Source organism: Papaver somniferum, chromosome 8 (genome assembly GCF_003573695.1).
Source record: "Papaver somniferum cultivar HN1 chromosome 8, ASM357369v1, whole genome shotgun sequence".
In the NCBI taxonomy this organism is placed as follows: domain Eukaryota; kingdom Viridiplantae; phylum Streptophyta; class Magnoliopsida; order Ranunculales; family Papaveraceae; genus Papaver; species Papaver somniferum.
Window position 1 is genome coordinate 37409701 of NC_039365.1, and position 14514 is coordinate 37424214.

The 14514-nt window shown below is 36.0% G+C and overlaps 2 protein-coding genes across 2 annotated transcripts; both read left to right on the forward strand.

Annotated features, from left to right (window-relative positions):
- The first annotated feature begins 443 nt into the window (after positions 1-443).
- Positions 444-3648, forward strand: LOC113306564. The gene is made up of 3 exons (XM_026555491.1): positions 444-922; positions 2098-2255; positions 2805-3648. The coding sequence occupies exons 1-3, from the start codon at positions 688-690 to the stop codon at positions 3480-3482; spliced, it is 1071 nt and encodes a 356-aa protein (XP_026411276.1). The 5' UTR covers positions 444-687; the 3' UTR covers positions 3483-3648.
- Positions 3649-3816: 168 nt separating this feature from the next.
- On the forward strand, positions 3817-10555 carry LOC113306563 (probable serine/threonine-protein kinase At1g54610). The gene is made up of 8 exons (XM_026555490.1): positions 3817-5389; positions 5896-6180; positions 6539-6856; positions 7942-8169; positions 8587-8687; positions 8924-9023; positions 9121-9531; positions 9981-10555. Exons 1-8 carry the CDS (start codon positions 4901-4903, stop codon positions 10182-10184), a joined length of 2136 nt encoding a protein of 711 aa, XP_026411275.1. The 5' UTR covers positions 3817-4900; the 3' UTR covers positions 10185-10555.
- The last annotated feature ends 3959 nt before the right edge of the window (positions 10556-14514 follow it).

The window sequence follows — 14514 nt, forward strand, 5'->3', positions numbered from 1 at the left end:
ACTGTCGGACATGACCAAAGTCCGGAACTTTAGTTTGCGTACCCGTTTGCAAACTAAGTTGGTTTAAGTTCTAAAATCGGTTAAGTATGATTTCATACTCATGAACAAATACATTTATATATTAAGAAATGCAAAAACAACATAATAAAATAACATCATTTCCTATTTTTCAGGATCGAAACACTTGACTTTGCCATATAAATACACAATTATATTTATAAATAAAAAAATAATATATATATATATATATACGTGTCCGCGTCCTAGTTTCTTCGGAATTTTGTATTATATGCATCCGCGTCGTGTCGTGTCCGCGTCTGTGCAACCGAGCTGTCTGTCAGAGGCCTCTTTTTCCTTCGATCATTTCTTCTTCCTCACCGGGGGCAAGCTTCCTCACATGGCCTTCGACAAAAACCTTTATAATGTCACACCAGAGAAGTTCACGCATATTCTATTCGATAAATTTTGTATCCGTTTAAACTGAAAAAAAACTTTATTTATTTGTTTTTATTATTCGCTCTTTCTCTCTCCTCTCATTTTTCAGTTCCTCATCATCTCGTTTTCGGCAACGTTTTGATCATTCAACCAAATTTCCAGATTAAAATCGAAATCAAAATTTCATTTCATTTTTTCAAGCAAAAACCCTCCCCTTTGAAACCCTAATTATAGGGGATCATCATCATCACCATGGATCTTTGTTCTCTTCATGTAAATAGTGGTCATTTCTCACCCAACATTTACTCTCTATTCCAGAGAAATAATACTGAAAAACCCCTTTCATGCAAGTTTGGGAGAATTTTGAGAATTGAAGATGAGAACATTGTTGAAATTAGGGTTTCTAAGTTGAATCTTTCTTCTGCTAATCGATCTCTTGTTGTACGAGCTATGGGAAAGAAGAATCATGATAACTCGTCTTCTTCTGGTAAAAACTTTTTTTATTTTATTTTATATACATTAGGTTGCATGATTTGGAATTCTGTAGCTAAAGCTTTGAATTACATACAGTGCATGAAATTGGTCGTTCGTAATATGTAGTAGTCTTCTAATTTGATTTTAAAACCATAGTTAAACCGTAGTTCTTCTGCAGAATTGGACTTAAGTTGTTTGTAAAATGTGTGTTAGACTCTGATATGTGAGGAGATGCATGTATACAAAAGATGTAGTCTTGAGTTGGCATCATTTTCAGATGTGATTAATCACTGAGATTTCTTGCATGAATGTGTGATGTATCGTGCATCTAATGTTGACACTTGACAGTGTTGTTTATTGGAAATAGAAGTAATTGTGCTGAGAAGTTACACTCCAACTGAATGTGTGTTGTTTGCATCTCATGCTTTGCTTGGTGTGGAACCTTGTTTCTCTTAAAAAACAAGGGATTTCCACCTGAAAGTACATGAAAAATATTGTATGTTGATACAACCTAGAAAGTTTCAATTGGGTCACAATTAAAATCCAAGTTGAAAGATTCAACATATTGGGAAATTTGGGGTCTATACAATCTGTCTACCCAAGTACTTGTTTAGATTTTAGACTTGTCGCACTAGTACTTCTTCTCCAATGATTGTGCACAAACGAGATAGTATGCATCTCCAAGCAAACTTGAAGGATATCAGCTAATGTTTCTGGTGTACATTGATGTAAACTCTTTCTGCTGTCTCAACCTTTAGCTGACATTCTTCAGTTTGTCTTCTCTTTACCTGCTAATGTGCTATACCTTACGGATCACTATCCCGTAGTGCTATGATAGTTTTTTATGTAAGCCAGAGTATACTGCAGAATAAGAGCTGGTAATATTTTGTTTAGTTATGCTCTGTATCTAATTGTGCAATAATTTCTCTAAAGGAAAAGAATGTTCCTGGATGCAAAACATTTGTTTGCTCTTATCTTATCGTTTTCTATTTTTATTTTCCTTGTCTTATTTTTGTTTTAATCTACACCCAAATATCATGCCTACACTATATCTGTATGTGCCTTAAGTCTTAGTAATTCGGGCATGGATGGTGGTGCAAAGAATAATTTGACCGAACTTCTGCTCAGCATCTTATGTACAATATGGATCTATAGACAGCTGTATCGTTGATCATGGTTTTGTTACAGGGAGTAGCGATAAACCTGTTCCAGAGGGAGATGATTCAAAAGGAAGCAACTCAATGCCTGAAAGCAACAAATCCGACGACCCTACCACGCATAAGTCACATCATCGTAAAATTTCAGATTGGAGAGATTTTAGAGCAAATCTTGTTGCCCGGGAACAGGTATTATCGGCATTCTTTATTTATTAATTAATGATAATTGCATTTGTTCCATCAAAGATTCCGAAGATGTGTCTTGTTATGTTTAAGTTTAAATTTTGTAGATATAAGTATGCAGGCTTGGCGCTGACTATGATCGATAGTACCCTTCTCAAAACTAAGATACTACAAATTCTAGAAATTGTGTTTTCAAGTCTTGCCATTCACTGTAACACTGAAGAAATTGGTGTGTCTAGTTGCCTTTTGGTCATTTTGTCTATTTGTAATTGGTTTATGCCTTTTTGTTGGTAATGGCGAGTCATAGCATGTGTTCTTTCTATCTTATCTGGCTTTGCGCCACCATGTGAAGGACCATAAAAGCTTAGGAGCAGTTTTACTGATAGAAAGTAATTTATACATGTTCAGTGGTTGGACTATCATCCTCCAGACCCTGCAAGACTACCGATTTATTGAGTCATTTTTGTTGAAGAATTATGGATTGTCATAACCATGACACATGTATTTGTAGAACAATGATAGTAACTGAAATGGAAATGTAAATTTCGTAAACAGGCACAACTTGTGGACGTAGATGCTCATGTTGACGGGTTTACCCAGAAGTCCTCAAAACTGCTTGGCCCAAAATGGGCGCATCCAATTCCAGTACCAGAAACAGGCTGTGTCTTGGTGGCAACTGAGAAGCTCGATGGTGTTCCCACATTTGAAAGAACTGTTGTCCTACTTCTCAGGTCTGGATCAAATGACCCACGCGAGGGTCCCTTTGGAGTTGTGCTGAACCGGCCACTTCACAAGAAGATCAAACACATGAAACCCACAAATCTCGATCTCGCAACAACATTTTCTGACTGTTCATTGCATTTTGGTGGTCCCCTTGAAGCTAGCATGTTTTTACTAAAAGCAGAAGAGAATTTGCATCTCCCCGAGTTTGAACAGGTAGTACCCGGACTTTGTTTTGGTGCAAGAAACAGTCTTGAAGTAGGTGCAGACCTAGTAAAGAAAGGGGTTCTCAGGCCCCAAGATTTCAGATTCTTTGTTGGATATGCAGGTTGGCAGTCCGATCAGCTAAGAGAAGAGATTGAATCAGATTACTGGTTTGTTGCTGCATGTAGCGCAAATATGATATGCAAGAAGTCTAATTATCCTTCTTCCCCAGATTTATGGGAAGAAATTTTGCAGTTAATGGGAGGTAGATATTCAGAACTAAGCAAGAAACCGAAACAAGAAGGTTGAATGAAAAAGCAGCCTACCGCTTTTCTGTACAGTAAGTACTCTTAGAAGTTTATGACACCTCGTCACCACCCTTTCCCCCTAGTCTTGTTGATCTCCTTTCTTGTATGTAAGACTTGCTATATTAGCTTTGAGAATAAGTCATCAGTACAGTATTTGATTTTACTTAGTTCCCATTATGAGTCCCATGCTTCGCTATTGTGGTCAGTTTCCTACATTACATTCTTTTACTTGGATTCAAATGTAAGAGTAAGCAGAGTACAGTATTACTAGAAGCAGCCACAAACCCAGTCGTATCTGAAGCTCAACCACCACCGTGGAAGAAGGGCTGAAAAAGCTAGCTGAATGCTGAAGTGTGGAAAAGAAGCAAGAATGAGTAAAAGGTGGGACCTACCTTGAAACGAGCAAGCACGTTGATTTGTTTAATGAAGTGATGAATACGAGACTCATGACTTTGTCGATCCAATATCCATATTTCCACCATCACCATCTTAAAATGGAGTTTTGACTCTGTCTCTCTCGAAGGTAATAATAAGTGCGTGCAAAGAAAAAGCGAAGGAAAAAGAATAGATCCTTTGCAGGCCAAAGGAGGAAAGGTCCAGTCTTTACTCATATATATATATTTCTGGTACTTCACCATCAATCAATCGGTCTCACCCAACACGGGAAGGTCGTGCGTGTCGTTCTCTCTCTCTGGCACTTACAATTAAAGAAAACAGGTAAACACACAAATACGAAAACCAACAATCAGACAGAAGAAGAAGAAAATAGAATCAGCGCCTTAAACAATTTTCTTTCACACCCATTATCTATCTATCTATTCAATTGAATCGAATTTCTAGGGTTATACATTAAGATCCGATAAATTCTCATTTTCTTAAGTGTTACTTACTACTTCCCAACGTTACACTAATAAATTTTGTATTTTTCTTTTCAAATAACACGGAGGAGGAGTAAGATAAGTTTTCTCAGTTTTTTTTTTTTTTGTATCGATTCTTTCATTCTTTCTCATAACACTGTGACCCTCATCAAGAAATTTCCTCAAAGGAAAGAAGAGATTTTTTTTATTATTATTATTTTTAATTCAGTATAAGACTGGGAAAACTAAATTTGAAGTATCCTTCTTAGTTTTTGTATCTTGGGTTTTGATTAAAGTTCTGTAATTTTTTGGTCTGGATTATTTGACTTAATTTTTTGATCATAGAATTTGAGGATCTAGCTAATTATTTTTTGAATTATTGAGGGGGGTTGAAGAAAATTGAATAATTTTCTTGATTAGTCTAGGGTTTGTTATGCATTGTGGGATCTCAGCTCATTGGAGGTGTAATATAGAGTTGGATGCATTATAAATGGTGGTCAGAGTTAAGTAACAGGTGAGGTGAGAGACTGTTCTTGAGTCTTGACTGAGAAGTGGTAAGATCATGGGTTGCATATGCTCAAAAGGGAGTCAAGATGGAATTCAATATGTGCAAAGCCGGAGTGAGAAAGAATTTAGGTCTTCTAAATTATTGGTTGCTCCTTCTAAGAGAGATCAAATTATAGTGGAAACAGATTGTAGTTCTAATGGGACAACAGTGAGATTGTTATCAAAACCAACATCACAAGAGATTATTGCAGTGTCGACTCCGCCGCTTTTATCATCAGATGATGGTGTTGGAGTAGTAGTAGAAAAGAAGAAGCCATTAGTTAGTGATAGAAAAATAGTAACTAATCATCAGAGACGTGCGACGACGGAGAATGGAGTGGTGACATTAGGAGTTCCGCCTATTTCTAGGATCATCAGTATGCCCCGTAGTATGGAAGCAGAACAGGCTGCTGCAGGTTGGCCATCTTGGCTCACAGCAGTTGCTGGCGAAGCAATTAAAGGCTGGGTTCCTAGACGAGCAGATTCTTTTGAAAAATTAGATAAGGTGAGTAATTATTTTCTTTGTTACTTCTTTTTGTTGCAGTTATATTCTTGCATTGTTAATTCTGAAACTACTTCTTTACTATACGTCGTCTCTCAAAGAACGATACTTGAAACATGGAGACCTACAGATGGTTTCCCATATTCGTACTAATATAGCACGTTGGATTGGAGATACAAATACGAATTTGATAATTTTATGAAAATCTGTTTTGAACCCCATTGAGGAGAATACAAACTGAAAACTCGCCCTCCTCTCTGTAGAAACACAAATTTGATAGTAATAAGACTAAAATTTTAGAAGAAGAACTAGAGAGGATAAAGTCACACTAGATGTGTTGTTATTTGATGATCTTGTTTTCTGGAAAACAGAAGAAAGTGTCACCTGCTTGGAGATTAGTTCATATTGAACCTGCTTACGATGCAACAATTAAAGCTGTAAAGTGTAAACCAAAAGAGGAAAGATTATCATATGTAGCTAACTTTCTATTGGACCATCTGTTTGTGCAGATCGGACAGGGAACTTACAGTAGTGTCTACAGAGCTCGGGACCTAGAAACTGGGAAAATTTGTGCATTAAAGAAAGTAAGATTTGTTAATAATGATCCAGAAAGTGTTCGTTTTATGGTGAGGGAAATTCATATCCTGCGTAGGCTTGATCACCCAAATGTTATAAAGCTCGAGGGCTTGGTTACCTCACGGATGTCCTGCAGCTTGTATCTTGTATTTGAATACATGGAACATGATCTTGCTGGGCTTGCAGCTTCACCTGATATCAAGTTCACTGAGGCACAGGTGTTTGCTCTACCCTTGTAAATTTTCGAAATGTTTGTGGTTAATTGTTGGAATTGGTTTATGTTAGTTCCCCAGGGACCAAGACTGTGTGACTTGTCTAATGATCTTATGTGCTTGAAAGATAGTCGAGACTTTTATAACTTGACATATATCAGAGATCCTTTGCGTGCAAACTAGCGGGAACTAGGCCATGAAAAAAACTTTTGTCATCCTGAAGGAACTGAACAATATTAAGAACTTATATCCTCGAATGTAGCTTTAAATTACCGATCAACAGAGAACGTCTAGCTCTTCACTTGGATAATGTACTTGTTGTCAGCTGTATCTCATATAGGGAGTATATGTGCTGCCATTGCAGATCAAGTGTTACATGCAGCAGCTACTTCTCGGGCTTGAACACTGTCATACTCGAGGGGTCTTGCATCGGGATATCAAGGGTTCCAATCTTCTGATTGACAATAATGGGATTCTCAGGATTGCTGATTTTGGTTTGGCGACCTTATTCCGCCCTGATCAAAAGCAACCACTGACAAGTCGTGTTGTAACGCTCTGGTATCGGCCCCCCGAGCTTTTACTTGGCGCAACACAATATGGGGTTGGTGTGGACCTGTGGAGTGCTGGTTGCATCCTTGCTGAATTGCTTGTTGGAAAGCCTATCATGCCAGGAAGAACTGAGGTATGTGATTTCCTTACGTAATAATCCCGTTTCCTTTTCCCCTCATCCTGCTAAGCAGAGTTATCATCCTAGTCAAAGATTGATCAGTGTGAAACTTTTTTGCCTGTGAATCAGCCTAGCTGAACTTGTATATATCATGTTCAAACATCTCGTGTATAAAAAGTTTTAATATTAGTTACCATCCTACTAGGCTACTACTATTTGAGATAAGACAAACTAAGAAGCATGGAAACCGTAATTGGTTATTTTCATCGATCACATATCTAAAAGGATAGTCAAACTGGTGGAAATGGTTCTGATTTGACTGGTTTGTGTGAAGTTTCTGCTGTTGGGCCATAGGTGGGCATGGGGTTGGGTGGTGGTGGGTATTTAAGGATACGAAGACCCTTAGGCTGGCATAATTGTCATACTTACATTCGTTAAAAATAATTCCCCTGTTTCATCAATGTGGTAGTCAGATAGTCATATTTGGTAATATTTGGTTATCTGTTTCTGAGATGTTCCTACTTTTATAATTATGACCTTCATATAAAGGTCATCATGAAGACCTTAAGGCCCGCCATTTCTGGTGAGGATGATCTCCTCTGTACAAAATCTTTCTATTCTTAAGTTTTTTTTTTTTATCTTAGCAGTATCATTTTTAAAATCAGCCACTGATTTATAGAATGAATTAGATTAGGTTATAACCGAATTAGATTAGGTTATCTGCTTCAGAATGATTTTGATATTTGGAAGGACAACTTTGGGAAATGGTGCTTACCCTCCACGAGAATCAGCCATAAAAGCATCTCTCTGTCAAATCAACATGCTCATTGAATAGCAAGTAACAACCCAAAAAAAGTTCTGAGAGATCTATTATTCGATAAATGATAATTACGAGATTGAGGAACATTAGCTAAACCTGGTGCTCAGCAAACAGAAATTAGCTGTTACTGCAGGAGTTGAATAACATTTTTCTGGAAAGATTTGTTAAAAAATGTCCATTACTTTTCTCGAAAATCATTAATAATTACCTAAGCAGAGGGGAGAGTTTGATGGGACATTGTTTGTTTCTGATTCTTAAAACCTGCTATATATGTTAACAGGTGGAGCAGCTGCACAAGATTTTCAAACTCTGCGGTTCACCATCTGAAGATTATTGGAGGAAGTCAAGATTGCCGCACACAACGATTTTCAAACCGTCACATCCTTACAGGCGGTGCGTTGCTGAGACCTTCAAGGACATACCTTCTTCCTCTTTGGGCCTTCTTGAGGTTCTCCTTGCAATAGAGCCTGAGCGTCGGGGATCGGCGGCTTCTTCACTTAAAAGCGAGGTTAGTTATTGGTTCTTTTTATCTAGCTTGCCATGGTGGTTTACCATGGCAGATTGAATGTGCCAGATTTTATTATAGTTTCAAGGAATCAACTTTTATTTTATTCATTCCCAAAAAACGGATTTCCAAACACTCATGAGTAAAATAAGTGACATTCTCGAGAGAAATTATATTGTCCAGGCATGAAGTATGTGGTGGATATATCGGCTGTAAATTATGTTACAGCTTAAAGTACAGTCAACTCTTTATGAAGCAAAAACAATCTGTATTCTGTGTATCTATATATCAAATTTATGGGCCGCCGACCAATGTGCTAATCTTAGTCCTCCAGACTTGCTTGGGTTTGATATGGATAGGAACATTGATGTATTTTGTTTCCATCATATTTTCTCTCCCATAACTGGTTGTACTTTCCAGTTTTTTACAGCAAAGCCTCTCCCTTGTGACCCATCAACTTTACCTAAATATCCACCTAGCAAGGAGTTTGATGCTAAGCTTCGGGATGAGGAAGCTAGAAGGTATGCAATTTGATTTTTCTTGTTTTTGTTATATTCAACATTTATTCTCCTTGTAGTTCTCCTAACTCAAAACCAGCATTTAGTGACAAACTGAATATATGGAGATTTCCTTACTCTTTAAAGTTTAAGAAAAACCTTGTACTAGGCAGCCTTTTCTCGTGTTTCCTCTAAAAACTCAATACAAAAGCTAAAAGTAACATTGTTACCTTGCTTCCATTCTTTTTCCTTCATATCAGGCAAAGAGCAGCAGCAATGAAAGGCCATGGAGCTGAATCCCGAAGAAGGGGTTTAAGAGATGCCAAACCTGCTCCACAAGATTCTAATGCTGAATCACAGGTTTTAACTTAGCTGCCTGTTCCAAGATCTTATGGTTTCGTTAAGGTATTTCCTGTTTTAAGCACCTTTTGTCTTCATTCTGTGTTTTCACTTTCAGAAACGTCATGGACCTTCAAACTCTAAAAGCACTAGCCAAAAGTTCAATGTGCAAGAGGATGGTGGAAGTGGTTTCCCTATCGAGCCCCGTGGAGGATCTGGGCAGAATAGTTTTTCTCGTTCTGGTCCTCTGATGCACCCTGGTTTTGGATCTGCACGGAGTACGGCTGTAAAGGAATACGAAGCTCAGGTGGTGGGTCCTACAAGACCATTTGGGTCTTCAAGGAACGGGGCAGAGTTAAGGACACAGAGATCGCATGTGGCTCAGGGATCGACCTGGTCAGAACATAAACTGAATGGAAAATACAATCAACTCGATGATGTTGAGGCCTCTGAAAAGCAGAAGTGGGAGGATGGTCCAGCATCTTCCCAAAAGAAAGGAGATAGAGTATATGACAAGGAGTCGACCACGGTACGTAACTTAAGCAACTCGTCTTGCCTCTCCTTTCTTATACCAGAAGACATTATCTTGCTTGTTTATCTGGTGATAAGAATGTACTTGCATATCAATATCTCCTCAATCGATAGATATCCAATATGTCAAGTTATACGAGTGGGGCACAAGTTGACGTGTACAAACTCATAATTTCATCCACTTTTCATGGTACATCTTGGTGGAATTGTTTATTATGATATTCATGCAATATGATAAAAAAATCATGTTTTTTTTCTTCCATATATGGCACATCTTTTCCTTTGATAATTGCTATTGAGGCAGTGATCTTTGACAGTTCTTTATGTTAATAATATGCATACACATAGATTAAATTAGGACCATACCCTGTACACTGTTTGAAAATTTTGATCCCATGACAACATAAAAAATAATTTTAAACCTGTGTTGTTTGTGTGTGATCTCAGGGTTATGTCCCTAAGAAGAACAGGATCCACTATTCTGGACCTTTAATGCCCCCAGGTGGAAATATGGATGAGATGCTTAGAGAGCACGAAAGACAAATCCAACAGGCTGTCCGCAGAGCTCGAATTGACAAGGCAAAGATCAAAAGCTATGGTGAAAATGGCCAGGCTGAAGCTCTACTTTATTCAGGGAGACAGGTTAGGTGAAACACTCTCAAGCTGCAAGTTTACCTGCTGTACCAAAACCCTCCAACAACATAAAAGCTCATCATCTAATCTTTGAATTGGTTGTACCTTCTCAATAGCAGATTCCAAAAAAAGAAGAAGTTTGCATTGTTGTTTCTATTATGAGAAATGGCCAGTTTAGGAATCAGCTTCTGGAGATATTTACTTGTACCTTTTCAATTGGTGGTATATAATGGTATTTTGTGTATATTTTCTCTTCATGTGTTTACTTGGAAAGGACTAAAAGGTGTAATACTACAGAAAGAAACATTTCGAATAGGCAGAGTTGGCACAGGGGATAAGGTATAGATTCGTTTCTCTTTCATTGAAGCACATATGAGTTATGCATTCCAGTCACTTGTGGTACCAGAGGTGTGAACTTTGTCAGCTTGGCTCGATGACCGAGATTAAATACATTGAATATTGCTTCCTAGATGCGAATTTATCAGTAGCATCGTAATAAACTTTTGTCCACCATATCAACCTCAATAGATAGCATCTCTAGACCTTTCAGTCCTTGTAGCTTGTACCGAGTAAATTGTCAGCGAAAGCTTGGCTCAGAAAGCGACGAGTCCCTTGGCACGGCCCACCGAGTCAGTCACGAGTTATAAGGGTGCGAAGCATACGTGTCCCTATCTGGTAAAAGTAGATGAAGTATAGTGAAAAATACTATAACCCCCATACTATGTGGGTTCAATATATAGAAGCCCCACGAAATGGATCATTTACTATCAACTCCATACTTTCAATTTTTGATATTTCTAGGCCCAAAACTTTTATTTTTGGGGGACATTTTGAATTCTTCCGGATTGCTGACGTCAGCAACTTTTTTAATAAGTCTAAAAATACCAAAACTAACCTCCACTATTTATAGTCGCTTTATACGGTATCAGAAACAAAACAATCAAATCATTTTTTTTAGCTCTCTCTTCTCTCTGCTCTCGTAGATTTTTTCTTCAGAAACAGAATTGGAATTTTTTCTTCACACGAATCATTGCATTGAAGAACAAGAGTTTGTTAGTTTGTTGTGTTGAAGACAAGATGAAGAACAACAATTCGTTAATTTTTTTCTCAATTTATTGATGTTATTCACTGGTTTTCAGATCTGACGAGAGTGAGTAGCTGGATTGAAGAACAACAAATAGGTTTGTATCAATTTATCTTTTCTGTTTGTATCAAATACGTTTGATTCACTAGTTTTTCTGATCGATTTTTTGATTTCGATCTTCTACTGATTTCCATTTATTTTTTTTTGGATTTTGTTGAGTCTGAGAAGAGGAAGAAGACATGTTGGAATAGAGAAATCAATATAAGTGTGTTTTCGATCTAGTTTTGAATTATATTGATTTCGATTTTTATGATTTGGATCTTTCTTATTTCGTTTTTTTTTATTTATTTATTTGGTTGATACTGATAACAGGATTTGGTTGATACTGAGAAGAGGAAGAGAAATAACAGTGTTTCAGAAGAAGGAAAACAACAAATCTAGGTATGAATTTTATTTTGGTTTGATTTCATAACTTTTTTCAATTTTTTTTTGATTATTTGTTGTTCTTGCATGTCCGATCTGAGAATTTGTCGTGGATTTCTTGTTGATACTAAGAGGAGTATGAAAAAACAATTTTGTTTCAGAATAACTATATCAGGTTGATTTATACATGCTATTTTTTTGTTACAGTATGTGTAACTTGAGGTTACACATATATATCCTGTTGTATTTTAAGCATGTGTAAAGAGGATGAAGATACAATTTTGTTTCAGAAGAGCAACAATTTTGTTTCAGAAAGAAAACAGTTGATGTAAAGATGTTGTTTTTTGTTACAGTATGTGTAACTTGAGGTTACACATATATATCCTGTTGTATTTTTAGCATGTGTAAAGAGGATGAAGATACAATTTTGTTTCAGAAGAGCAACAATTTTGTTTCAGAAGGAAAACAGTTGATGTAGAGATGTTGTTTTTTGTTACAGTATGTGTAACTTGAGGTTACACATATATATCCTGTTGTATCTTTAGCATGTGTAATTTGAAGTTACACATATATATCATACTTCATGTGTATTTGTAAATAGTTCTAGCATTTGTATCTTTTAAGACATATCTTTTACTCATATTTCTCTTGTTTTCCTTTTGTTGAGTATGTTGATTGCTCATTTTATGTTTAGCTTGCCGCATAGGAATTGCGTTCGTTTGTTTTTGGTATTTTTATTGTATGTTTGTATTTTTCATTTTGTCATGGCTTCTGTGAGTTGCATTGAACATGGAATACGGAAACTTCCAATAGTGGTTTGTTTGGGTTTGGAACATGGAAACTTCCAATAAATCTGTCTGGGTTTAAATATGCAGCTGATCTTCATTTTTGTTATACAGACATCATAAGTCTTTTTGGCTCATTTTTTTTTGTATTTTATTGCTTTAATATCAAGAACGAGTAATTAGATTTGTGATCCAAATTCAAATTTTTGTTCATACAATTTGTACTTGAAAATATTTTGATTGTTGTTGTTCTGAAAGAGATAAAAATGAGAGTTGGAATGAATAAAAAAAAAACAGACTCAGAATGGAACAAGCTATATTTATGTGTAACTGCGAGTTACACATGCTAATTGGATGTGTAGACACAAGTTACACATGCTAAGTGGATATGTAGACGAAAGTTACACATGCTAATTGGATGTGTAGACGAAATTTATACATGCTAATTGGAAAAAAAAATAGTAAATGCAAGTTACACATGCTAAATGGATGTGTAAACGAAAGTCGCACATGCTAATTGAAAGAAAAAACAAACTCAGAACTAGAACACACTATATTTATATGTAACTGCGAGTTACACATGCTAATTAGATGTGTAGATTCAAGTTACACATGCTTATTGGGTGTGTAGATACAAGTTACACATGCTAATTGGATGTGTAGAAGAAAGTTACACATGTGTACATCAACACATAAAACAATAACAACATTATAGTTACAGACAAAGACAACCAATATCTAGAAAAAAATTGCATTTGATTGAACAAGATCATTAATAATAAATACAAATTTAATCATAATATTCAATGTAGACAAGATAATCGCTCAATGTAGACAAAAAAGAAAAAAAAAACACAAAACATTATTCTTAAATCAAATTTTATAGGCGGATCACTCAATGGTTATCTTCATTCTTCGCTTTAAACAATTGATTTCAATCAAATCTCACTTTCACGAGATCTTCTACCACCATTACCACCGGCACCATCAATACTCATGTAACCACCATCAACACTATAAGAAGAGTGCCATAACCAGAAATGCAAGCTAATTAATATAAGACTTATCATATAACAATCACCAACATAACCACTACATCAATTTCATGTCAGCTATATACTTTTAGTGCCATCCAAGATCATATATACCTACTCTCAATATCATGCATATGTAATCTGAATAATTTAAGTACAAACACAGTTTTATGAGTATAACCTACAGATCAAGGCATTTCAATACAACTTTGTAAGAGAAACTCATATTCATCTGATTGTATGAATATGTAACTTCGAGTTGCACTTGCTAATTGAATGTGTAAACGGAAGTTACACATGCTAATTGGATGTGTAGAGGAAAGTTACACAAGCTAATTAGATGTGTAGACGCAAGTTACACATGCAAATTGAGACGTCAATTACACATGTTACAAGCATAGCATGAGATCAAATTTAGTTCATGACATCATCACAAGAAAAACTAAAAAGCAAAAATCACAAAAGAACACTAACATTATATCATCACAAACGATTGAAAGATCAATACCTATTAATGTAGGATCTTATTCAAGTTTTCTCTTTCTTTCTTTCATCATTGTAGATAAATAATAGTTCGAAACTGAATCTGTAATTGTTCTTCTTCTCCGACCTAGTTTGAAACTGAATTTGCGGTTGCTCTTTCTTCTCCGATCTATAAAAATAATATTATCAGTAACAAATTTGAACAACATGAATTAAATAGTAACAATAGGAATCAAAATTGAATTACTCAGCAACAACATGATTCATGAATCAAAATCGAATTAATCAGTAAGAACAGGTTTCGGAATCGAATTAATCAAGAACAACAAAAATCAAGCAAGACAGAAATTTTTGAATCAACACGAATTAATCAGTAACAACAGGAATCAAAATCGAGGAAGAAGAAGTTAATATTAAACAGGAAGAAGAAAGAAGAAGAAGATTGATCGAAAACCTACCTTTATTTTCTTCTTCTGATGTTTGTTTTGAGTATGATAGATCGATTCTTTGATGATTCTGAATGTGAATTTTGTTTTCGG

Excerpts from the sequence above, each read along its gene's own strand:
- LOC113306564 (XM_026555491.1), top strand. The coding sequence starts at position 688 with ATGGATCTTTGTTCTCTTCATGTAAATAGTGGTCATTTCTCACCCAAC. Across the intron at positions 923-2,097 it reads TGATAACTCGTCTTCTTCTG|GGAGTAGCGATAAACCTGTT; the intron begins GTAAAAACTTTT and ends GTTTTGTTACAG. Across the intron at positions 2,256-2,804 it reads ATCTTGTTGCCCGGGAACAG|GCACAACTTGTGGACGTAGA; the intron begins GTATTATCGGCA and ends TTTCGTAAACAG.
- LOC113306563 (XM_026555490.1), top strand. The coding sequence starts at position 4,901 with ATGGGTTGCATATGCTCAAAAGGGAGTCAAGATGGAATTCAATATGTG. Across the intron at positions 6,181-6,538 it reads TCAAGTTCACTGAGGCACAG|ATCAAGTGTTACATGCAGCA; the intron begins GTGTTTGCTCTA and ends CTGCCATTGCAG. Across the intron at positions 8,170-8,586 it reads CTTCTTCACTTAAAAGCGAG|TTTTTTACAGCAAAGCCTCT; the intron begins GTTAGTTATTGG and ends TGTACTTTCCAG.